The following is a 24,112-nucleotide window of genomic DNA, read 5'->3' as shown; positions in this document are numbered from 1 at the left end:
ATGATTAGGTTATTTGATAAATAAATCATTATACTTTTTCATGTCCAGTCAACTCTGTTACTTTAGTCAACTATGTTACCATGCTGTCAACTAAGTTACCATTAGGTTTTTAAAGAAAACATATATATAGTTGTTCCATAAACTCCAAGTAAATGACTTAGCAACTTAGTAGCAGTGAAATATGTAGCTCAGTATAATTTTTTCAATAAAATTATCATGAATTTCAGGAGTTTTAGGAGAAAACATCTGGACCGGTAACAGCATTCTGTGAAATTAGGAGGTTTAATGCAAAAAAAACACATTTCCGTTAATAATTGGAGATTATAATTGAAAATGAAGGTAAGCGGACGCATATTCTTCCAAGAACAATGATTTGTTTAAAAATCTGACATTTATCCATATACAGACAATTACAGTTTTTGTCCGTAACATAGTTGACCAAAAATGAGTTACCATCTCTGTTTTTTGATTAAATATCTAAAATCAGAACATGCCTGAGCTTGGCAATTACTGAAAACATAATCTCTAAGGAATACTCTGTAAGATAAAATAATAATATATTAGAAAATAATAACTTTTTTTCCAGAAATTTTTAAACTCAAAAAGTCCCGCAATTTGATATTGACCCAGTTGCAATGTAGACTATATACAGTATTCCTGCTTTTGTGATTCTGGAATCGACAAAGTAGGCCTATCAATTAAGAACTGTTTATTTCCAATGTTTCAAACTTGTTTCCAATGTTTCACTTTTGTCTGTCTGTCTCTCTCTGTGTGTGTGTGTGTGTGTGTGTGTGTGTGTGTGTGTGTGTGTGTGTGTGTATCAATGGGAAATGGATATAGACTGTAGGCTACATTCTTGCTTGGATGTTTAATATGAACCTGTACAGAATTCTGTAAAAAAAATGATATAAACTGCAGACTGCTTAAAATTAGGAGTTGCGTCACCTTTTCTCATTGTCTAGTTGGTGGTCTATAAAACACCCTCGAAAAAACATTGTGTTTGTTTGTTTTACTTTTTATTTGTATTTTTACGACAGCTTACCTTCACCTGAAGTTTGGTCGCGAGTACACTGACAGGAGTAGAGAGGCAGCCGCATTTGCCACAATGCCACATGGTTCCTTCAGCAAAGTTCAGCGCATCACGCTGGGTTATTATTGACCTTATTGGTCAATAATTTAGCTGGGACCTCAAGGACTCCCTCAAGGACCCTTGGTGGGAAGTGGGGAGTCGGGACAGTGGGGGTCCCCCGGAGGAGACGAAACACCGTGTGTATCGTGTATCCGGGTATCCCACTCCCCACTTCACTGGTGACCATCTCCTCTGCAGTGTGCAGCGCTGAGGCTTTCAACCTGTAGAGGGCCCCCTACACTCTGCCCAAGTGGTGTCTGCGAAGAAGAAAACGGTCCATCAGCCAAAGCATTCCGACCTTTTCCCCAAATATTGTTTATGGCCACTTACAGACAGTTACTTACAACCTTTATGGTACAACCCAGCACTTTCGGGTAAATTATTTTTTATTTAATGGATTTGACTCTGTTTGCAAAATGCGTAGTATGTACAGCTATTATGTGCACTGCGCGAAAGAGCTCTTTGTTAGCTCTAAACAATGCTACATTGGTTTGTTTTGCAGTTAAATACATAGCTACGCTAATGCTAATGCTAACTACCTATTTGCCATTCATTTATTAGTAGTAGTAGCAAACTTACAAATAATATTAACTACCCCGGTATCTATTAACTGGGCTGAATGAATGTGTAGTGCAAACTGCAAAGCTGTATTCGTCCTCGTTCTCTTGTATCTAAATTGCCGTGGCTCAGTGTTGATGTGTTGTTAAGCAAGTATTTTTGTAACATTGGATTGAGGACAGATTTGATGCAATTTGACGTTTTTGTCAAGTGGTTCTCAACCTGGTCCCGATCCATGGGGGGGGGGTTCCAAGGGGTCCCCCAGCGTAGGGTTAAGTAAATACTCCAATAACTCAAATTCCCCGTCTAATTCTGGACCAGATGACACCATATCAGACTAAAGCATGTCCAACAATACCAATGTTTTAGATTGGGATCCCAGAGGTGATAATAATAATATCATCAAAGTGAGTGTCCTTGAAATTAAACAGTTTCAGAATCACTGGTGTAAGCTACAGTAATCTCCTGTATAATCACACACACCATGTCTCCTTAGGGTTGATACAACAAAGAAGAACCAATGGAAGCCCTTGCCCACATGCTAACAGACCCACTTGATCCGAGGGGAGAAAACGATGGGCCGATAACGGAAGACTGCATGTTGGGTGACTGTCGAGTGAGCCTGCCAGAGGACCTGCTGGAGGACGTGAGTCAAAAGTTGCAAAATCGTGGTTCTCATGGGTCTCTGTTTGGTTACACATATCAGTGGTTGTATAGTAACATCAGCTTACTTCTGCCATCAGCCTGAAATCTTCTTCTCTGTGCTGAGTGAAAGCACATGGACAGAAGCCCTGTCAGAGGCCCAGAGGCAGCACCTTCGTCAGTTTCTGCCACAGTTCCCCGACAACAGCGTCACTGAACAGAACGCTACCATCAGCGGCCTGTTCAACGACAAGAACTTTGCCTTCGGAAATCCTCTCCACCTTGCACAAAAACTATTCCGAGGTCTCTCTCCTGCTCTTTTTTTTTTATGCTATGTATTCATAATTATTTGCAGCAATGTTAATATCATCCCAGTGTCCCACCATAATACAAATAAAGTAACCATGGTGGAAATGTTTGAAAATAGCAATATACAAGCTCACAACATGTGCGATGTGAAATGTTGTGCGCTTGTACAAAATAGTGGTTAAAATTGCATATTTAGAGCATGCATGCCTTGAATATAACCCATCTTTTCTATTCAACTCAGATGGCCACTTCAACCCCGAGGTGGTCAGGTACAGACAGCTGTGTACCAAGTCCCAGAAGAAACGCCAGTTGTTTTCACTGCAGCAGTATTACCACAGACTGCTGAAGCAGATCCTTGTCTCGAGAAAGGTACCGTATGTCTGGACTACCTTCACTTCAGTGGGGTAATTATTTCATTGATCCTCAGACTACAGTAGTAAACCAATTAGAAAGACAGAAGTGTCAAGTTTGAGGGAAGTTTGACGCACAGCACAACCCACGACTCGCTTGTATTGCATTTTATTTATCTAAATGTCTGTATCCTGTCCAGTCGACGTGGTTCTCCAAATAAAGGGGACGTAATAAAGTCTATGTGTTCCGGATAGATACTGGAGGCAGACAATGTTGCACCTCTACAGCTTAGCAGAAACGTTAACGATCACTCATATATTTTTGTATCAAGGCAAGTGGCCTTCTACACTGTAACATCCTTAGTGTTCATTTTACTGTACTAGTGTACAAACGGGTGTTCATTTGGTCTATTTGTCTGAGTCAAATGATAGATCTTTACTTGATCTTGTTATGTCTTTACATTGCAGGATCTTTTGGAGGTAGCCGTTCACAATGGACTGGATGCTCCACTGAAACGTAAATTGCCAACTCGGACTCACGCTGAGATGCAGGAACCAAGAGTCAGAAGAAGAACAAGTAGGATACTGAGAGAAGTCAAAATCGAGTGTGGGGACAGTAATGTTTCATCTGACGATGATGGTGAGCTCTTCTGCTTTACATTCTGCTTTACTTAACATAATGTCTGTACACATTTCTCTATACATCAAGACTTTATGTACTGATTGGAAATTGGAAATTGTATTCACAGTATGCAGAATAATAACACAATAACATGGTGGCTACAACACGTGGTTACACTGGTTAGTCAGCGATTCGGTTTTCACACATTCTTCTGGCACTGGCACCACATTCTGGCCTGGGGTGGTAGCATGGATTGTGTTAATTAAGTTGTCCAGTTTAGAATTGCAGCCATCCGTTGGTTCCCTTTGAGAGTGGTTTTGAAGGAGTCAAGGTATTCACATATCTTAACTTAATGGCTAAAACAGTCAGACTGGTCATGGTAAAACTGTGAATAACACATTTGCAGTTACGCAACTGCTGTGTCAATCTCATGTTTATCATAATCAAATGTGAGTTTCAGAACATTGAATGGTAAAATAAATGTAACAACCTTTTTTGGGATGTGGATCTTGAGCTTCATGTGGACAGTGTCGCAGTGTGACTAAATACCATTGTTGTGATGTGAGGAGATCAATAACACTAACTGTAATTAGTGCAATTTTTTTGCCACACTCATTGTTCTCCTCATACTGGAACAATTGGGGTTGGAAATCTGTAAAGCTTTCCTTTCATTTCAAACATTTTTGCGTGTATTTTCAGACTCTTCGTCGTGGCCTCCAGCTCCACCGTCACCTTCATCCCCCACAGCCACCATCTCTCTCAGGGTTCACCCCAGCCTCTGTACCCAGGACATGAAGAGTACTGGTCAGTCTGTTCCCCAGATAAATATTGTGTTGGCTTGTAGATCAGCTATTTCCACGATGTTTATCTCTTTCGTATGTATTATTTTGCCAATTTGGTATTAAAAAGATCTGCTAATTATCCATATACACTATATTGATTTGTTTACTGTTGAATGAGAAAATAATGTTGCACATTAAACTAATCATAATCTAATCTAATAATTTGGGAACCACTGCTCTATATGCTGTCATCATACTGCAGCTCAGAAGACACTTTCTTTTTTTCCTTTCCAGAAAGGATGGAGCTCGGAGAGCGTGACTTGAAAACGATGCTGCAGAACCACAAGGAGAAGAGGAAGAGACAGCCAGTGAGTGGCCTCCTTGTGCATCATTTATAGATCTGTGTTCTTAAATGAGACTTTCTTAAATGAGACTTTCTTAACCCAGGCGTCGTTACAATGTTGTTTCCTACCTATTAGGATCATGTACTGCACAACCTCACAGATATTTTTGCAGGGCCTGAGCCCCTCCGTCTTTTTCATGCACCACAGAAATCAGCCTAGTCTATGGACAAAAAAACAAAGCAGGCCCCCACTCGTGATGTCATGTGGCAGTCAAGTTTATGGACTTTTAATGTTTGCTTTAAGTTTAAGCAGTGACGCCATGTGGCACCCACAGTGAGCGCACCTCACTTCACACAAGTGTGATTCTTTTTTATTGAGCGCACTGCTTCTCACTGGGTTTAAAGGGGCAGTTCAACCAAAAATGCGTTTTCCGCTTACTTGGATTTGTTCTCTTAGGACCATCCAGACCTGATGACGTCTGATATCCAACTTGGGGACATGATTTCAAGAGTAAATATTGGCCGGAAAGGCTCTGCTATGAGTGAGTAAATTACCTTTATTTATTTTTCTTGCATTTTCACATCTCTCTGGGTTTCCTTTTTGTGTGTTAAGATAATGGTTTAATGTCCGTCCGTCATTTATTCACCGTCCAGCACTGTTTGATCTAGCACTGCCTAAGAAAAGGATTAAAGAGGAGAGGAGGAAGAAGAAGATGAGAACAATCAAAGTGGAAGCTGAGGATCCCTGTGAACCTCTTGGGTCTTCAGAGATGCCCACACCATCTGCTCCCCCTGACGCCCCGTCCACTCCACTGGCCAACATCAAGGAAGAGTGAGTGTACTGTAGAACTGGGATTGTTCAAGTTCATATTCTAAAAACAATATACAGCAACAGTCCTGTAAAATAAACGGTGATTAAGAAAAACAGGTGGTCATGTCCTAATAGCTATGTTGTACGGTATGGACCTGCACTAATTAACACACTGCCCAGAACGGAGATCGCCGTCTTTTGAAGCTTGATGTACAAAACATGTGATTTTACTGTGGGCTCAGAGTTCCCATAAAGGACAGCCAGAGAGGGTTTAGTGGTCCCTGTGCCAATGACGGAGCTAGTATATCTTTATTTCTGTATATAAAAGCTATAATACTGGTTGAGGAACGCCTTGACCTTTCTGTGTTAATTTTAATATTTTTTTGTGTTCTTGCTTTTTTCATGACAGGGTGATGGATGAGTCTCAGAACAGCCCTGCGGCTGTGGAGGAGATAGCCATCAGTTTCTTCAACTTGTTGGAGAGCGTCTTGAAATCAGAAATCCTGGCTAGCACGTCAATGGTATTAACCAAGTTTCAGCCATGAAGCAATCTGACTGGTCAATTTATTATTATGCTTATAATTCCTACTAGTGCACTGGTTCTCAAAGGGGGGGTCTGAGGACCCTCTGTGATCCTTGAGGGGTAGCAGAAGCAGTTTAGAACTCTAAAGCCCCATTTATTTTTCCAGCTATTCGAAAATATTCGATTTATAGTAAATGCTCATTGCATATTTTTGAAATATATTGCTAAATCTTCTCATGGGGTCCCTGGCACCAAATCTTTTCAAATGACGGTCCACCGTCAAATACATCAGTTTGGGGGTCATTGACATGAAAATGTTTGAGAACCACTGTACTGTACTAGTGAGCTTTAGTAGCACTCATTGCTGTTTGAAAGACATATAGGTGGGTAGAGAGAGAGGACGTCTGGGAGGTCCCTGGTTTGACCCTTGACTCGTCCAGTCATGTAGAAATGTCCCTGACACTGAACAGCTCCTGCCATGAATGTAGAAACGTGTATCGCCTTCCGCAAAGGGCCAGTAAATATGGGTGTTGCTGTCATGGCAGACAAGCAATATATTATGTGCTTGGCGTGTCATACGAAATCAGCTCACAGTAGGTTATAGCTACAAACTGACCTTTGAACTGTGTCTGTGTCCCAGTTAGAGGAGAGAGTTCAAGTATGGCAGTCCTCTCCGGCCAGTTCACTCAACCCCTGGTTTTCATCTGCCTCCTGCTGGTCAGAGATGGTACTGCCAGCCCTGCAGTTCCTTGCAGGTGAAGCTAAAGGTGAGTTGTGTGATTCCACTGCCTTTTAAGATGACCTCATTGATACCCTTCATTGGAATGGCACACCATGTTGACGTGGATTCACAGTTCAGTAATGGAGAATGGCAGACTTTTCATGTAGTCTGCTGCATGTTATTAAAAACAGCCAAGATGTTAAGATGGGAATGTAACGATTGTCAAGATTGACAATAAATATGCACGTAGGCCCTCATTTATCAATTGTTTTGATAAATGAGGCGTACGCTGTAATCACCACAACTTTCAGCATTTATCATTACAGAACTTTGGTGTACGCCACGCCAAATGTCAGGTCGGGAGCTGTCGTAGGCTTTGTCCTACACCTGTTTTCTGTCATATATAGATAGACAAGTGGGGCAGCATTGACTGACCAGCTGACAGGCTGTCAAAGGCATCTAAACAGATGTATTCACTCCTAAAATGTATATAAAACTATTTTCAGAAAATAGCAGATCTACAAACTCACAACGCACTGTGATGCAATGTATTGACTCGTGAGCTTGTGATGTGTCTACTTTCACATCACAAAACCTTGTCTGACTAAGTATAATAAGGGCATACATGATTAAAACCCTTTGTATGTATTCATTGCTTGTGTGTTTGTGGTTCAGATGGTATGATGGCTCTCCCCACCGGGTTCACTCCATATGTGGAGTTTGGGGACCAGTCTCAGCAGTGGAAGTGGATAGGTAAGAAGTTTTGCAATAGCTGTCTATCTTCTTTTTTTTCCAAACCTTATTTAGATTTTTTTTTATTAACTTGGGAACAATGTCTTTCATTATAGCATGTTAACTTTCCAGGAATCGAAAGCCTCCAGTTTCTATTACTGTAGCTTGGATCTCACATCGATGATATCACTGGTAGACACGTTTCTGAAATGTCCACAGCCCTTCTCTGAGACACAGACAGAGTAGAAAAATTGTACCATTTTAACATGAGCATTAATGAGGACCAATTATATGAAGATACATTGAAAATGGGTGAAGTCGTCTTTTAAGCTCTGCAGTAGAAAGGTTGCTCGTGCAGGAGACCTGGGTTTGAATCCTGGGTAGGACATGCTATTGTAGCTTTAGGAGGCTTTGCTGTACAACAGGTGTGTTGACGCAAGGAAACGTTTGAGTGGTTTTCTCCGATTTAGCATTTTGTAATGAAAGGTTGTTAACATCCTGCAGGTCCCAGTCTGGACTCGGAGAAGGATCTTAATGCACTGTGTCAGCTGTGGCTGGACTCCAAAGATCTGGTTATTAAGGTATGATTACCGGTGGGACCCTAATGTATACAAAACCACACCAATGCAACTAGTCGCAACAAAACGGTTTTACTTTTAAGGCCGTCCACACCAAGGCAACTCCTTGCACATTATAGAGAAAAGTCCTTATGCACACCCACTGGGACAGGTGCGTCCTTATGCACACCCACTGGGACAGGTGCGTCGGAGCTGGCAACCAGTACAACAATGAGAAAAAATGAAGTCCTGCACACTGTCTTCACTTATAGCAGTAGTTTATTAGGCTACTCTGTTAACAACGTTTCGGTCTATTACGACCTTCATCAGGTATCAAAGGTGATATTCTCTGTATATAATGTTCCTCAGAAATTAAAATTCCACGGCCATTTTGAAAATACATATTTCATAATGACTAATTGTTTTTGTAATCCAAACATCTCTGCTAATCTCTTGTAATGTCTTCCACAGACAGAAAGTGAAGAACTGTCGGAGATAACGTCCCCCACAACCAGAGTGTAAGTCATCTATAAATTCACTTTACTTGACCTTGTAATACACAAATGCATAAATTATCAACACTTAAGATTTTCCTGTGTGTACACTGCAGTGGCCAAGTGCCTAAAGAAAATTGCACTAAGTTTATACACATGTATTGTATAGACCAGCATAGTTTCCTTTTGTAGTTGTATTACATTCAGTGTAAATATTTGACATGTGTGTTATATTTGACTAATAAAGCAGTTGGACTGACTATGTGGTGAGACCCAGCACTGGAGATGAGAGACACGTCTTTCAAATCCAGGTTAGTAAAGTTTTCATTACAATCTACCGGTACTTATTTCATTTACAATACATTGTTCGTGATTTGTTCAGACATGGTACAGACCCCTACTAATTACAGTATGTGACAAATACAGTTTTACTGTAAAACTAACCATACTACTGTTGGGTAACGTAGCACATCTCCCAGGGCTGTCCCCTCATAGTCGTATAATAGATGAATCGCTTGGTTTGGTTTTGGTCGATCAAGACTTTGTCCATGCTGAATGAATTGTTCTTTTAAAAAGAATTAGTACATCTCTTGTAAACTCCAGATGTAACCCTTTAATCTTACCTGTCTGTATTCCAATGAATAATAACCAGTAGCCGTTGTGAAATCAACATTAGAATGTTCAGTTCTCAACCTCACCAACCTGTATGATTGTATACAGCAACATAATTTTACGTGATCATTATGTGATCATTAAGTCAACTAATCAATTAGTCGACGAATTACTGTGACTAAAGGCTCATACATAGTCTGGATTTTCGGTGGTTAGGTATCCACCGAACTACAACATGACGTCATGAGCCGCGGTGAAGAGCAAACCACCGCCACCGCTCCAGCCCTTCTCTCTGTTTTTACTCGCCACCGCTCAACGTTATTTCAGCTCCGGTGGTCACCTCACCACCGAAAATCCAGACTATGAATAGGCCTTAAGAATCTATTTATTTATTTATGTAGTCAGTCCTCCTACAATCTATGTTCTCCCTATCTCTCTGTCTCTCTTGTCTTGTCTATTAGGAGCAACAGAGGTACGACCAGCCACACAAAGCCTTCCGGTTCAGGATGCACGGCTTCGAGTCAGTGGTGGGGCCTGTTAAAGGGGTGTTTGACAAGGAGATGTCTCTCAACAAAGCCAGGGAACACACTCTGCTACGTTCGGACCGTCCGGCCTACGTCACCATTCTCTCTCTGGGTTAGATCACCTTTTCCTGCTGTACAAAGAATCTTTATCGCCCCGGAGGTACAGTAGTACCTACCAGAACTGCACTAACCATAACCATTGCTGATATTAAATCAAATCTCTAGCCCTCACCTTTTGACTTTCAAAAACGAATAAATAGTGACCACATTGCAGCCAAGCTGTAAGTATTACCATTCAGTTAACCATTATTCTCAGTGCGTGTGGCTGAAATGACCTTTCATTCTTTACTGCAGTGCGGGATGCAGCAGCCAGATTGCCAAATGGAGAAGGAACCAGAGCCGAGATATGCGAGCTATTGAAGGACTCCCAGTTTCTAGCACCAGATGTCACCAGTGCTCAGGTATGGCAGTGGCTCGTACTGTACAAAGTTTATGTGGTTAAAAACCAATGAGATTATTTTGATCACAATTATGAATTATTGAAAATCAGCAGACATACATAAAAAACTAAAGAAAACTGCAACTAAAGATGCACAGTAAAGTTTTTGTTTAACACCACAAACGCCCGGGGGGTATACATTGTATACGATTCTTTGAAAATAGCAGATCTACAAATCAAATCAAATGGTCGAAATATTTATAGGGCTGAAGTGGTTACTGTATTTTGTAATAATAATCTAAATCTACAAAGTAACTTGTTCTAAAGTTTTCAAATAAATGTAGTGTAAAAGTACTATATTTGGATCCGAGATGTAGTGGAGTAGAAGTAAAAGTATTGGAAATACTCAAGTAAAGTACAAATACCTCAAAATTGTACTTAAGTAAATGTACTTACTTTCCACCACTGTTTACAGGTGAACACAGTGGTCAGTGGGGCTCTGGACCGACTTCACTACGAGAAAGACCCCTGTGTGAAGTACGACATCGGACGCAAGCTGTGGATCTACCTGCACCGAGATCGCAGTCAGGAGGAGTTCGGTGAGTTTAGTGATCTCACAATGAATTGTTTTTTTGCATGCTAAATGCAGTCAAATGACACACTAAAATGTTGTGTGGCATGGCTCCGCAAGACTGTTCCAACAATACTCAATGTTTTCATAGGTCCTGTGATCATGTAAGTTGTTCCGAGCAGTGCCTCTGTAGCTAACTCCAACAATACTCAATGTTTTCATTGGTCCTGTAATCCTGTAAATTGTTCCGTGCAGTGCCTCTGTAGCTAACTCCAACACGGATCAATGTTGTCTCTTTCCCTCAATCCAGAGAGGATCCATCAGGCTCAGGCTGCTGCAGCCAAAGCCAGAAAAGCCCTACAGCAAAAACCTAAACCTGCATCTAAGCCTGTGAGTCCTACCTAGGTTTCTACATCAATGACACCTTTCACTGCACATTTGTTACAGTATACTGTAATATAGATATCATACTGTATGTGATTTTGTAATAACATTACATTACATAGTTATTTAAAGTCAAAGTATTGGCAGTAAAGAAGTCAATAGTACTTTGTTCTAAGTATTTATTATGAGGATATAATTTAAATTTGAAATCCGAACTCTATGAAGGTTGCACAAGAGATAGTTTATGCCTGGTATACTATTTTCTTTTAGACAGTAACTCAGTGTGTACGAATTATCTGAGTTGAATAAACACTGATTATTATTAATATTTTATTATTTCTTATTATTATTATTTATTGTTTCTTGGTTATTATTGGTTCTCAAGCTTTGCTTTTCCTCGTAGAAGTCTGGCAGCAAGGAAGGAGGCGGCGGCAAAACCCCTGGCTCTCTGGAGGCCGGACTGGATGTTTTGGGAACCAACCCCATGTCCCCGGCCCCCGCCACGCCCACACCAAGCACACCTGGCACCCCCAAGTCACCGATGGCCTCCACAGTCGGCACGCCCACAAAGAGTGGAGTCCCAGACGCAGCCAAGTCCAGCCCAGGGTCTGTAGAAGGCTATTGTCTCCACCAGGCAGGCTGTTTTGTCCGTCCGTCTGTCTGTTAGTCAGCTAATGTCCGGCACCGCTAACCCGGTCTGTGCCAAATTTGGCACTCACACTCCCTGGATGCCAACGATGAACCTCTGCCTCACATTTTCCAGAACAGCAGGAGGTCGACATTTGAAAAACAAACACACTATCTCTATAGTCATGTGTTCAAGACGGATCTGTCCGATATTTCATATTCCATCCTAATTGGCTAACATTGGCTTTCAAGGTTTGCAGGATTGGCCCGTTTCGAACAAAAAGCCTCAAATCATGAACGCAGCGTGCAATTTACGTGAAATCTTTCACAGACTTTCCTACTAGGCTGAGGAATATATCCCACCCTTTTCACACTGGCCTGTTATAGCGGTGGATTTGTGGTACAGGTGGATTTTTGCAAAACACATTTTTGGAACAAAATGCCTCAAATCATCCAATTGCCATCCAAGGCGTAAGAAGAAATGGCACCCTTTTCACATTGGCCTATTATAGCACCACCAGGAGGCCAGAACCTGACCTGCCCTGGTGGAGACATGTGCCCCAAGGGGCACTTTATCTAGTCTATTCTGCATTTGAGCCATGGACCACCATGAGATGTAGCTTTGCAGACCCAAAACTAAAGAATATGTCCACATTTCCATGCTGTATTGACTTTGGTACCATAGGAGAGATAACAGGCAAATGTTCATCAAAATAAGAATTCTTCTACATTCTCTAATTGTGTAGACTTCTTGTAAATTATTTTTAACTTAGGTAATTGTTTATTCCCCGAAATCACAGAGGCTAATTTGATCTTTGCGATACACAAATATGTCCTGTCCAAAAACGTAGAACTGCACTTTGGCTTTGTAGGGCAGTGCAGTTATGAGTGATATTGTAAGAGATTTCTTCTGAATATTGATATTGCAAGATCAGTTGTTATACAGTACATTTGGACACAGACTTATTTGATATAGTTATTTCCTATGAGATTCCATTGCTTGTTAAGAATCACTCCGTTAAAAGGAAACCCATTCGACTATGGCTAATGTTTTACTTGTCATTACTGACAACATTTTCCAAAGCATACCATAAGTTTAGGAAGCCATTTGATTTCAGTAGGAGTCTTGAACGTAGTGGTGCCCTTTTAGTTTTTAATGGGTTTATTACCAGAAAGTAAATGAAAATAATAATAAATAGTGAAATCAATGGGGTGATTCTAAAATGAAAACGTACAGTATGCTTTGGAAAGTGGTTGGCAGTAATATAAAGTATAAAAGTGCCGGACTACCTGTATGGTCTACAGTTGCTTTTGTCCATAGCGCAGCTTGCTTTCAGAGGGCACTCAGGGCAGGGATTCTACACGTCATCACAGCCCCAGACACCGTTTTCACAGCTCTGATGTGTGATGAGGATTAAAGATCCAACCCTGTTCTCTTTCCTTTATGTGCCCTGGCCCAGGGTTCTCCTCGTGTCCTCTCCCTCCATGCCCCAGCTGGGCACCATCTTGCCCAGCAGCCAGGCGGCAGCGCAGCCAGCCACGTCCCAGCAGCACGCGGCTCGCATAGTGAGCCACCTGGGAGGACACGGCGCTCTGCCTCAGGTGCGCGTAGTGTCGGCGCAGACCAACGTGGCAGCTCAGCAGGCCACGCTGGTGCACCAGTCCCCTCACCAGATCAGGCTGCCGGTGTCAGTGGGCACCAAGGGGATTTCACAGGTAAGCAAATGTGGAAGAATGTTGTTTTCAGTGGTGGAATAAGCATGCCAGGGGCGTGCACAGATAGACACATGGTAGTGCTAGGGCACCTGCCCTCTGGACAGCACTGTGGCCTTTTGAAAGTTAGTTTTTTGTACAGTTTGTTCATTTTATTTTTGTTTTGTACAGTGGCACATGGTGACATCGACCAATTCTGGATTAAAAGCTGTTAACACATTTAGTACCGGAACTGCATCAAAATAAAGGCGCTGCTTGCGCCAGAGTAATCGCCAGAGTAGTGATCGCTTCTATTTTGAAAGCCATGAACCGGAAATACTTTCTTAAAAAAGTTGACTGACAAAGTGACCTCACAATCTCCGATCATCTTAATATATTTATATACGCTCCAAAAAGAGTTCATATTTTGCGGGAGAGACGGATGAGGAGCAGAAACGCAGCGCCAGCATATCGATCCATTCATCACCACGGAGAGCGCCCTGGATCAGGAGATACGAGTCATTATTTCCGCCGCGCTAACATGGGAGTCAATGACAAGCTAATAGTTGCACAGAGCGTTAGCATACGGCAAGCGAAAAGCGAAATGCCAAAAAAAAAAATAGGAATAATTCTGAATATTATCATCTCGCCCCGCGTCGTTTGGACGTCGCTAGGACGTCCACAGACGTCGTAGGCACCTCTCGGTTCCAATCCTTATGACGTTTCAGGACGTATTATGTACAAAATGTGTTAATATGGCCCAGGCGGTGGCGTAACCGTCTGGGCACCCGGCTGGTAATCCAGTCACAGTGTGCCGCGGGTTCGGGAATATATACAGAGTGACCATTTTGGAAGTGGCATGTACATTTGACCAGTCTGGAAGAGGCATTCCTTACCAAAGTACCAACGTCTAAGGATGCTGGTCCTTAAATCAGTTGTGAGAGACCTGCAGATTGCAGGAATGCCCAAGCCGAGAGCTAAGGCATTACCAACATTTTCCAAGTTTGTGCTGCGCATCTCCTATTGTTTGTGTTCAAGAATTTATTTTTAAATGTGAACGCAAATAATTATCTGTGTGTGTGTGTGTGTGTGTGTGTGTGTGTGTGTGTGTGTGTGTGTGTGTGTGTGTGTGTGTGTGTGTGTGTGTGTGTGTGTGTGTGCAGACAGTGGTATCCCTGCCTCTGAGGACTCAGTCTGGCAGCAGTCCAGTCCAGGTCTCGACCAGCCTGTCGGTGTCAGCTGTGTCTGTGGCTAAACCTCAGGCCGGTTCCCCTGGCAGCCCGGCCAAAAACCCCTTATCCCCCGCCATCCTGCAGGGAGTCACCGGCCAGAACATCAAACAGGTACACAGCTTTCTGTTCATGCAAATTAATTTTTGCCCCGTTAAATCTTTTGAAAATCTGTCTGACTCTGAACTCCTGTCCTTGTGCACGTGTATAAGGTTTCCATCACCGGCCAGCTGGGGATGAAGACCCCGGGGGCCGCGGGGATCCCGATAACTGCCACCAACCTGCGCATCCAGGGCAAAGATGTCCTCCGCCTACCCCCGTCCTCCATCACCACGGACTCCAAGGGCCAGACGGTGCTGCGCATCACCCCGGACATGATGGCCACCCTCGCCAAGTCCCCAGTCACCACGGTCAAGCTCAGCCCCGACTTCCTCACAAGGTCATTATGGTTAACTAAAAGAAATAACGAAAACTAACATTTAAAAAACTTTTTTGTTAACTGAACTAAATAAACACTAGAATAAAAATATAAACTATAACTAACTGGAACTGTGTTGTATCAACAGCGCGACGAGCGGAGGCAAGAGCATCTCGGCCACGCTACACGTCTCAACCCCGCCCCCGCCGCTGCCGCGCCACTCCTCCCCCTCCTCCTTCTCCACCACGACGGTAGGCCTGTTACAAAATTATTATTATTAAAATTATTTTACATCCTGAAAGTTTTCCGAAAAAGCTATGTTTCTATGTCAGTCGATCTTCGATTTTTCTAAAATAGCAGACCTACAAGCTCGAGTGGCGCGCTATGAGCTTGTAGATCTGCTATTTTTCAATAGCTAGAGCATAACATAATGCTAACACCAAAAGGGTTCCCGTCCAGAATGGGTTAATACATACTCGCCTATAATCGCATTAGGCTCTATGCACACAGAACTACCGGTAACTCTTCCCACTACGATATATTCTGTGTGCATAGAGTCTATTGTTTGGGATAATAGTAATTATTTTTGGTCATAATCGTCATCTGCGTTTGAAACATTTACATACATTCTCAAGCGTTTTCCATACATAGCGGAATTAGCTGATCTACAAGCTCACTGCACGTAACAAAGTGACGTAATTTTGTGTTGTGAGCTTGTAAATCCGCATTTCCGCTATTTTTACATTTCCTTCTTTGAAAGTATTCATTAAATGTGTCAGTCATTTCTTTGTTTATTTATATTTATTTATCTGACATATTTTCCCTGTACAATGTGTGATCATTCATGAAGCCTAAAAACCAAAACGGAAATTAAAACAATATTCATCATTTGTTCCAATGTTCGACGCCAAGAACAAATCGTTAATCGCAATTTTTTTGTGTGCCGATTACCGCGACAGCCCTACACGACAGTGGCCACGATCTGCGGCGGCGGGGACCCCTCGGCCGGCGGCAAGGCATCGGGGGTGGTGGTCCCGCTGAAGGCAGCGGGGGACATGGGGGGCATCCGCCTCATGCCCACGCTGGCCGTGACGCTGGCCGACCAGAAGAACAGGACCTTCACGGTGTCGTCCTCGGACGCGGGCAAGGGCGGCAATCCCGGCGGTAAGGCCCGTAGAAACAGTATTACGTAATCGCCACGATCGCAATTATTTGAGATGATCTCAATTATCTTTGCATAATCGTCAATTGTTTCCATGTGTGACTGTCACAATTCTTTTTTTTTTTCCAACAATATATTTATAGTTTTTTAACATTGAGTACATTTCATTAGAGAGAACAAAAAAGGACAGTTACAATAAGCATTACAAGACGATCACACAGCACTAATCCTCTCCAGGTGTGCGACTTATTATTTTCAATATATTGTATAAAACTACGAATGTTTTTCAGAGGTAAACATAGACAGTTCCTTGAACCACTGTGCAATATTAGGTTTGTCCAGCCTCTTCCGGGTTAATGCTATTACTCTTTTAGCTTGTAAAAGACATTACTGTATAAACATTCGTTCTTTGCGCTTTATATTGTGTCTGGGTAGAAGCTGAGCAGAAAGAATTTTGGTTCCTGTCACGGCTCTTGCATAATTGCCTGATTGCAGTTATTTGGGATAATCACGTTATGTTGCATTTTCCATTCATCTGGATACATTTGTCTGTTGAACAATATCGTAAATACCGGTAATAAGTTATTAAATATGGTATATTTCGGCCATATTGCATGATTGTTTTTGATTGTTGGTAACGGTCATTGTCAGTCATTTCTGTGTATATTTAAGTCATTTGTCATGTCTTCCCTGTGCAATTTTCGTTCAAAAAACCACAATAAATGGTTGGCGGTGGCGCAGGAGGCACGACCATCCGCATCATGCCGGGCCTGGGTATGATCCCGCAGGGAAAGCAGGGCCACACCATTACGGTGACCACCGCCGGCAGCAAGCAGCCCACCCTCTCGGCCGGCGTGGTTGCCATGGGAGGAGGCAAAGGGCTGACGGTGGCGGCTTCGTGTGCCACGCTGACGCTGGGGACCGCCACGGCCACCGTCCGGCAGGTGCCTGTCACCGCTACGGTAGTGACCACGCAAGCGGTAAGACAACGGTGGTTCACAACCTTTTTCATTTCATGAACCCTCCGTTTGATATGCACTGCAATGGAACCCTGTTTGATCTTTTCTTTTTCTTTCTCATCTCTTGGACCCCAAATCTACAATTTAAAATGCTTAGAGTTAACTGTGAACTACCGGTAACTTGTAACTAAATTGAACAGATTCCATGGCATTAGTACACCCTCAGGCCCCTTTTCCACCGCAGTTGAACCGCTTCTGCTATTTTTCAATAGCTAGAGCATAACATAATGCTAACACCAAAAGGGTTCCCGTCCAGAATGGGTTAATACATACTCGCCTATAATCGCATTAGGCTCTATGCACACAGAACTAACTCTTCCCACTACGATATATTCTGTGTGCATAGAGACTATTGTTTGGGATAATAGTAATTATTTTTGGTCATAATCGTCATCTTCGTTTGAAACATTTACATACATTCTCAAGCGTTTTCCATACATAGCGGAATTAGCTGATCTACAAGCTCACTACACGTAACAAAGTGACGTAATTTTCATATGCTAATGTCATAACTGAGCACAGTAAGTACAGTGCTTTACGGTGACTTCATGTGTGGGGAGAAATGTAACAAATGTGTGTGAGGAACATGCAGTAGGCCTATGTCATAATATATAATATAAGTTCTGCGTTGTCATCCCGTCGACAGGGGAAGTTACCTGCCCGGATCACACTGCCGCTGTCTGTCCTCAACCAGCCACTGAAGAGCAAGAGTGTCGTGACCTCTCCTATCATGAAAGGAAGCCTCAACACCAAGTGAGTTTCCATGACTTAACGTCTTTTTTTTCCTTTTTTTTTTTTATACCTACCCCCAGTTCCACACATTTGTGGGGGGTGCACTGTAGACATTGTAGCTTATTTCACAGTTTAAGTCATATGTCACTTGAAAAATAATTACGACACTTTTTGACTGTTGTTTGGCTTTTCTCCAAACAGCATCAGCAGTCTGGGGAGAAACATCATCCTGACCACCATGCCCGCCGGCACCAAGCTGATCGCTGGGAACAAGCCGGTGAGCTTCGTCACGGCCCAACAACTACAGCAACTGCAGCAGCAAGGACAGGCCACACAGGTTGGCACTTGGCACGCACACACACACACACAAACACGTGTACAGTGTACACACACACACCACATATGCTCATATCTAGTTCCAACGCTCTTGTAGCAGATGGAAAACAATGCTGGCGCTGCACAAGTACACGCCAAATAAGAAATAACGATTCATTAATGAATATACGTTTTACAAAGCATTATAAAATGTTGGCACGTGAGCAATATTGAATTAGTGGATTAATTTTAGATTGCTGGAAATAGTTTTAATAGTTTTTTAGGCTTTTCTGTCTTTGTTGATTGATACAAGTAAAGATTGACAGGAAAGAGAGAGAGACAGGGGAGACATGCAGCAAAGGTTGTCATGAATGGGACTCGAACACGCAACGCACTCAGGCCAGAGCCTATATCTGGCATGCGCCTGGACCGCTTGATCCGCAATGTTGAATTGTGTGACTATGGACTGGACGGATATATCTGTGCAGCTTATATAATGATCTCTGTCCTGTTTGCTCTCCCTCCTCATAGGTGCGGATCCAGACCGTACAAGCACAGCAGCTCCAGCAGCATGTGACCACGGGCTCCCCCAAGTCTGTTTCTACCGTTGTGGTCACAACAGCATCCAAGAGCACCGCGGATACCCCCCCTGCACCTCCGCAGTGATGATCTTCGCCTGCTCCTCCACAGTAATGACACCCAGTCAACTAGCTTTGAAGCCTACTATAGTGCCCATTTCCAACGTGCATTGTAGTGTTCATTTCACTTTGAAAGTGTACAAACAGAGCCAAATGCATTCCAATCCAATTCTTCACCGACGATGACGGATATCTCCGTCATGTGGTATTTTCAGTGGTTTATGATAGATCACGATCTTCGCAAATATGAATGGTTCTAGGTTGCCAATCAACGGATACAACCGGAAATTATTTTCTCAGATTACATTTTTGGTCAAAACAAGCTTTATTCAGCGGCCCATAACTAAAGAACCGATGATTGCGGGTTTGTCAATACTCACATCCACAAAACACCATGATGCTATTTGTGTCTGCGTGCATTGAACTCTGCTACGATAAATGCTAGCAAAGGACATGCAACCGTCATAATATACTACACAGGGTGTAAATTCACTTCATTCCCAAAATATTTGTGTGCTTTGTCTTGCTAAATTGTCCCCTCCAAAAACGTTTGTCTTTCTGCAGTGTTTGCTGTTATTATAGTATTTCGGAACATAAATTATGTGGTAATGTCATGGAAAACTGTGTATAGGTCGTATTATACAGCTACTATTGATAACCGGACTCATAATCAATAGTTTGCACTGCTACCAAATTAATTATACAATTAATCAATCCTTTTGATAATGCTCTTAATGTCTCAAAGATAAGTTATAACTGAAATAATTTTAAGACTACTGTAACAATTTAACCGTTCAGTACTGGAACAGGTCAGACAGTGTTTCACAAGTTATTTATATTAATATGTAAAATATTTCATATGTAAATGACTGGAAATGTGATCAGTGTCACTCATTTTTGCCTTTGATTTGTTAAAGATACTGACCCACTTGACAAGAGCTTCACTTACTTACGCTCTCATCGCAACACCTGCAGGTGACACGTTGTATTACAGGGTGCATTGAAACAGTCACAACAACAGATAGTGTCCATACACTGTATGTGCTTTTATTAATCAAATATTCATTCATTCAGGTTTTGTTAATTCTTGAAATTAAACTAATTTTCTGTGTCGTCGAGTAATACAATATCATAGAAAAACATCACAATACATCAGAAGATCAGGAAAAGGGAAAAAAAGGTATATACACGTATGTGAATTACATAGGTTACAAATAAAAGGCTAAGACAAATTTCAAAACGATCTAAAAACAGTTACATATTGTGGGGGTCTGTATGCTCATCAAGGTTTTAAAACGACTCAAGTATTGCAAATATATTACAATTACATTTGTAATGTTCTTATGATTACATTATATAAAATAGACAGTCCTTCATTATGTCAACGTACAGTAGCAAATAAAAGAAAATACATAGAACTTTAATGTAGCGTTTACGATTCATCCCAATCATCCGTTTCTTCGAGTAGAGCTAATTGTGAGCTTGAATTGCTGGATGTTTTTCTCATTCCAATCTCAATGTTTCTCCCCCGTCCAGAACATCTTTTCACAGTGCTGTAGAAGAATGTTCACGTTAATATTCTCAGTATAAATGCAGTATATCGTTACTGTCGGGAGACAGTATATATTTCAACGTTTTATGTTCAAGAATATTTTTAAATAATATTAAAAAGTAACGTTATGGTGGATATAGTTTGGAAAATATGTTTCACAGTGAAGTATTATGAAACAAACGTGGTTGTGATTTTACAGTTACACATACCCCTGAATCAATTTTGTAGAAATAATATGATTAACTCAGGGATACTACAATTTAAATACAGCCGAATGTCCGTTACACTGTACACCAAAATTGGCCTAAGCTTGCTATACAGTATTTAAATGGAAAAAGTACTGCCAAATCACTAACCAAATGTTTTGTTGATTTGAGGGAAAGGATACTTACAGCCAAACTGAGAAAGCAGTGACGCCAGTTAGAAGTATTGCCATGGCTACATGCCAGCAGAAGCACATTGTGACAAACATGACGTTGCCCATCTCGTCTTGGTCCCACTGCGGTCCACTTAATGGGTAGAGCACGAATCCAATCTAAAACAACACATTGTATGGTTCAAGGGGACACATTGTTCTTGGGCCTCATGCATGAGCAAATTTTTAAGTATCCCAAAATATACCCGTATCTGATTAAATTAGTTCTAAAAACAAACTAGCGAACTAACTAAAAAGCCTGCCCATATCTACAGAATGTTGGTTCTCTTCCAGATTTCTGTACATCTGTTTTGAAAAGCTTGACTATTTTTGGCAAGCTATACTGTTGTTGGTATTCAGCTATACTGAATACCTGACTCGCCCCTTTACCAACTCGCCCCGGGCGTACATCCGGCGGAACTGCGCGGCCTGATATTCCTAAAGTAACCTAAGTAAATTATGCTTAAACGGTTAAACCTAACCTTATGCCTAACCTTAACCTCAAAACTATGCCTAAACCTAACCCTATACCTAAACTTAACCCCAGTAAAACTATGCCTCACCCTAAACTTATTTCTAACCTTATTCTCAGTAAAACAAAGAATACAAGAACTGTCGGACCGAGTGGTCGGCGTGAGGTCGGTGGAAAAATCGAGGGGCGAAATGGTTTAGGGGTGACAGTACCTAATATACCTAATAGTAACTAATATAAACACTTTGTCTCCCTAGATGGTTGCAAGTTTATGACACTCCATGAAAATGCTAAGGACAGTTATATATACTTATATTTTGTGTATAAAACATTTCTCCAATCAATTTGGAATATTTTTCAGGGCCTCAAATTCACACGGAGGATCATTTTCAAACATCATGATGTTATAGAGTTCTAATTACCTGATAGAACCAGGAGCCTTGCAGGAGGAAAAGAGAGGCTTTGAGCAGCTCCAGAACAAAGTTGTCTCTCATGAACGCCTCCAACAATGTAAAGGCCGATCCACCAAACACAGCCACCAGCAGCAAGGAGTGGATGTGGGTGTCCAGGTGGGGGTGATGGTTCACATGGAAATAGAACAGAAACCCTACAGTGTGTAGAGGGTTGATAGTGAGTCCACCAAAAAACACCCATGGATGGAAAAGCACCAATAAATATTGGTTGGTTGTTTGATCAGGCAGGGGTCATCAATGTGTCCTTACACAGACAAATGTGTCCGTGGCAAGACTTGGCCTTGTCCGTGGCAGATTTTAGATTGTTTATTATAATGTTATTTTGATCATAAGATCATACTGTGTCAGTCTTCAGGTTTTCATGTATGACTCACTGATTTACTATGATACCTGTGAGACGGTCTGAGACCACTAGGACAGTTCATTTCAAGGAACCCCATAACTCTGAGAATGCACAAAATGGGTCCATTTGGTTCCACTTGTGCACTCAGAGTTACAGACATGTAAAGGTAATTTAAATAAGGCTAATGGCTTTGTGTTTCTGGTAATATTATTGTCAACTCGTTTATTTTCATGACAAAAATAGAACTTTGACAAAAGAATGTCCACCACAAGCCAGCATGGCGATGACCCCTGCTTTTGATGCATTTATACTGTACCTTTACCTTCTATGAAGAGCGCCAAGAAGAGGGCAAGACGGTCAAAACCAGCCGGCACAGATTTGTATTTGGTGCTGAGAACGCACGCGATTCCATAGATTCCAAAGAACAAATACATGGTAGAGTGCTGCCAGTTCATCAGCTCGACCCAGGAGCTGGTGCTTCTGTCATAGAGTTGGCCGTGAGGTCCCCGTGCAAACTGCTCAACCATAATACCTGCCAGATGACAACAAGAGAGATTATTCAGGTATGGCATTATGTTTTTGAGAGGCTAATTCATGCATATGCATTTAGGCTGCACTTGTCTCAGTCTGAATCAGTCTTTTATACTCACCGACAAATGCAGCAAATATTTTGTATCCTCCTTCAAAGTACTCCATTCTGTTGAAGGAGGCTGGTAGCTTATTGTGTCTGCCTTTAGGCTGGTTGCTCCTCCAGTGGTGTTGGAGTGTGTGTTTCACTGTCAGCCACAAACCATACATCAGGAAAAAGCTGCCAGGAAGCGCATGTCCTCCAAAGCTGCCCATCTTTATTTGCAGGCCTGAAACAGTGAGAAAACCTCTGTCATAATCCAGATTCAACCTGGTGTTCCTAATTTAGGCATGATGTTATAGGTAATAAGATAGCTTTAAGCTTGTAGATCATTTGAGCTAAAAACACCCCCCAAAATGGGTTCCCGGCCTGAATGTGTAAAACACCAAAAGGGGTTCCCAACTTCCCGCCCAGGATCACTTTTCAACCTTCCTCAGTCATAAAATTGTTCACCACTACTTATTGAATGGTACCATTTATATCTTCTCATTCTGTCTCAGAGAAGTGCTGTGGAGTGTGGACAATTCAGTTCCTTTTTCCTATTTTATATACTATAAATGTGCCGTGTGTGTGTGTGTGTATACACGGTTGTAATGCATGTAACTCGAGAACCGTTTGCCCCACCATTCGACACACGTTCCACACCACAAAAGGCTCTGGTCAGGCTCTGCCAGTGGGCCTAATGAGGCCAACTCCTTTCACCTGGGCCAGGCTCTGCCAGTGGGCCTAATGAGGCCAACTCCTTTCACCTGGGCCAGGCCTGTCTGCCTCAGCCAATTGACTCAGCCAATCAGTCTCTGCCAGTGGGCTGATTGTCTAAGTACACTTTTCAGTTTGCAGTCTTCACACACAAGCACATACACAGATCTGTGGGACACTGGCTGACAGTTAAAACGGGTGCTATGACAACGTATATGGCATGTCAGCATGCTAACTTTCCAGGTTGTAAATAGTAACTAAAGGACACGGACACGTTGACTGATGCTTCTTTGTTGCTTTTACTTTAAATATAAGATGATGACACAACCCTGATGCTGAACATGAAGATTCAAGAATAGTTTGACAAGTTAGACCCAAGACTATAAGACCTCAATGAGTCTTAATTATGAAGCCGAGCTGCCTGGGATAAATGGCACCTTGAAAGTTGGGTAAAGGTAGTAGTGTTATTAGTTACTACCGGTATATCTTCTTATCTACTCTGATTTCTGGCCCTCCAACTCAGGATTTCATAGTCATGGCGATGTCACTGCCATGACATTGCGTTGCTTCCCGTTTTCGTACTAATCTATTCCAC

General features: G+C 42.1%; 2 protein-coding genes across 5 annotated transcripts; one reads left to right on the top strand and one right to left on the bottom strand.

Annotated features, from left to right (window-relative positions):
* The first annotated feature begins 1,396 nt into the window (after positions 1-1,396).
* On the top strand, positions 1,397-19,112 carry nfrkb (nuclear factor related to kappaB binding protein). Of its 3 annotated transcripts, none has more exons than XM_080780922.1 (29): positions 1,397-1,503; positions 2,184-2,333; positions 2,431-2,632; positions 2,880-3,007; positions 3,457-3,628; positions 4,310-4,414; positions 4,687-4,760; positions 5,193-5,277; positions 5,405-5,567; positions 5,956-6,067; positions 6,710-6,836; positions 7,466-7,543; positions 8,027-8,103; positions 8,551-8,597; positions 8,821-8,884; positions 9,647-9,821; positions 10,064-10,170; positions 10,624-10,747; positions 11,030-11,109; positions 11,507-11,709; positions 13,191-13,446; positions 14,586-14,765; positions 14,864-15,090; positions 15,218-15,320; positions 16,029-16,233; positions 16,973-17,211; positions 17,897-18,003; positions 18,184-18,319; positions 18,829-19,112. In XM_080780922.1, exons 2-29 carry the CDS (start codon positions 2,208-2,210, stop codon positions 18,961-18,963), a joined length of 3,837 nt encoding a protein of 1,278 aa, XP_080637048.1. In that variant the 5' UTR covers positions 1,397-1,503; positions 2,184-2,207; the 3' UTR covers positions 18,964-19,112. The 3 variants fall into 3 exon arrangements, with proteins under 3 accessions (XP_080637048.1, XP_080637047.1, XP_080637046.1); XM_080780921.1 differs by having other exon boundaries at positions 5,390-5,567; positions 8,824-8,884; XM_080780920.1 differs by having other exon boundaries at positions 5,390-5,567.
* Positions 19,113-19,125: 13 nt separating this feature from the next.
* Positions 19,126-23,042, bottom strand: LOC308327441 (transmembrane protein 45B-like). Of its 2 annotated transcripts, none has more exons than XM_080780923.1 (5): positions 22,841-23,042; positions 22,507-22,722; positions 21,797-21,981; positions 20,880-21,022; positions 19,126-20,488 (listed from the first exon to the last, which is right to left on the bottom strand). In XM_080780923.1, exons 1-5 carry the CDS (start codon positions 23,031-23,033, stop codon positions 20,368-20,370), a joined length of 858 nt encoding a protein of 285 aa, XP_080637049.1. In that variant the 5' UTR covers positions 23,034-23,042; the 3' UTR covers positions 19,126-20,367. The 2 variants fall into 2 exon arrangements, with proteins under 2 accessions (XP_080637049.1, XP_080637050.1); XM_080780924.1 differs by having other exon boundaries at positions 22,513-22,722.
* Between the last annotated feature and the right edge of the window lie 1,070 nt (positions 23,043-24,112).

This window comes from Protomyctophum bolini (assembly GCF_963924005.1).
Source record: "Protomyctophum bolini genome assembly, chromosome: 13".
In the NCBI taxonomy this organism is placed as follows: domain Eukaryota; kingdom Metazoa; phylum Chordata; class Actinopteri; order Myctophiformes; family Myctophidae; genus Protomyctophum; species Protomyctophum bolini.
Note: the sequence above shows the minus strand (reverse complement) of the source record. Positions and strands in the feature narration are given on the sequence as shown.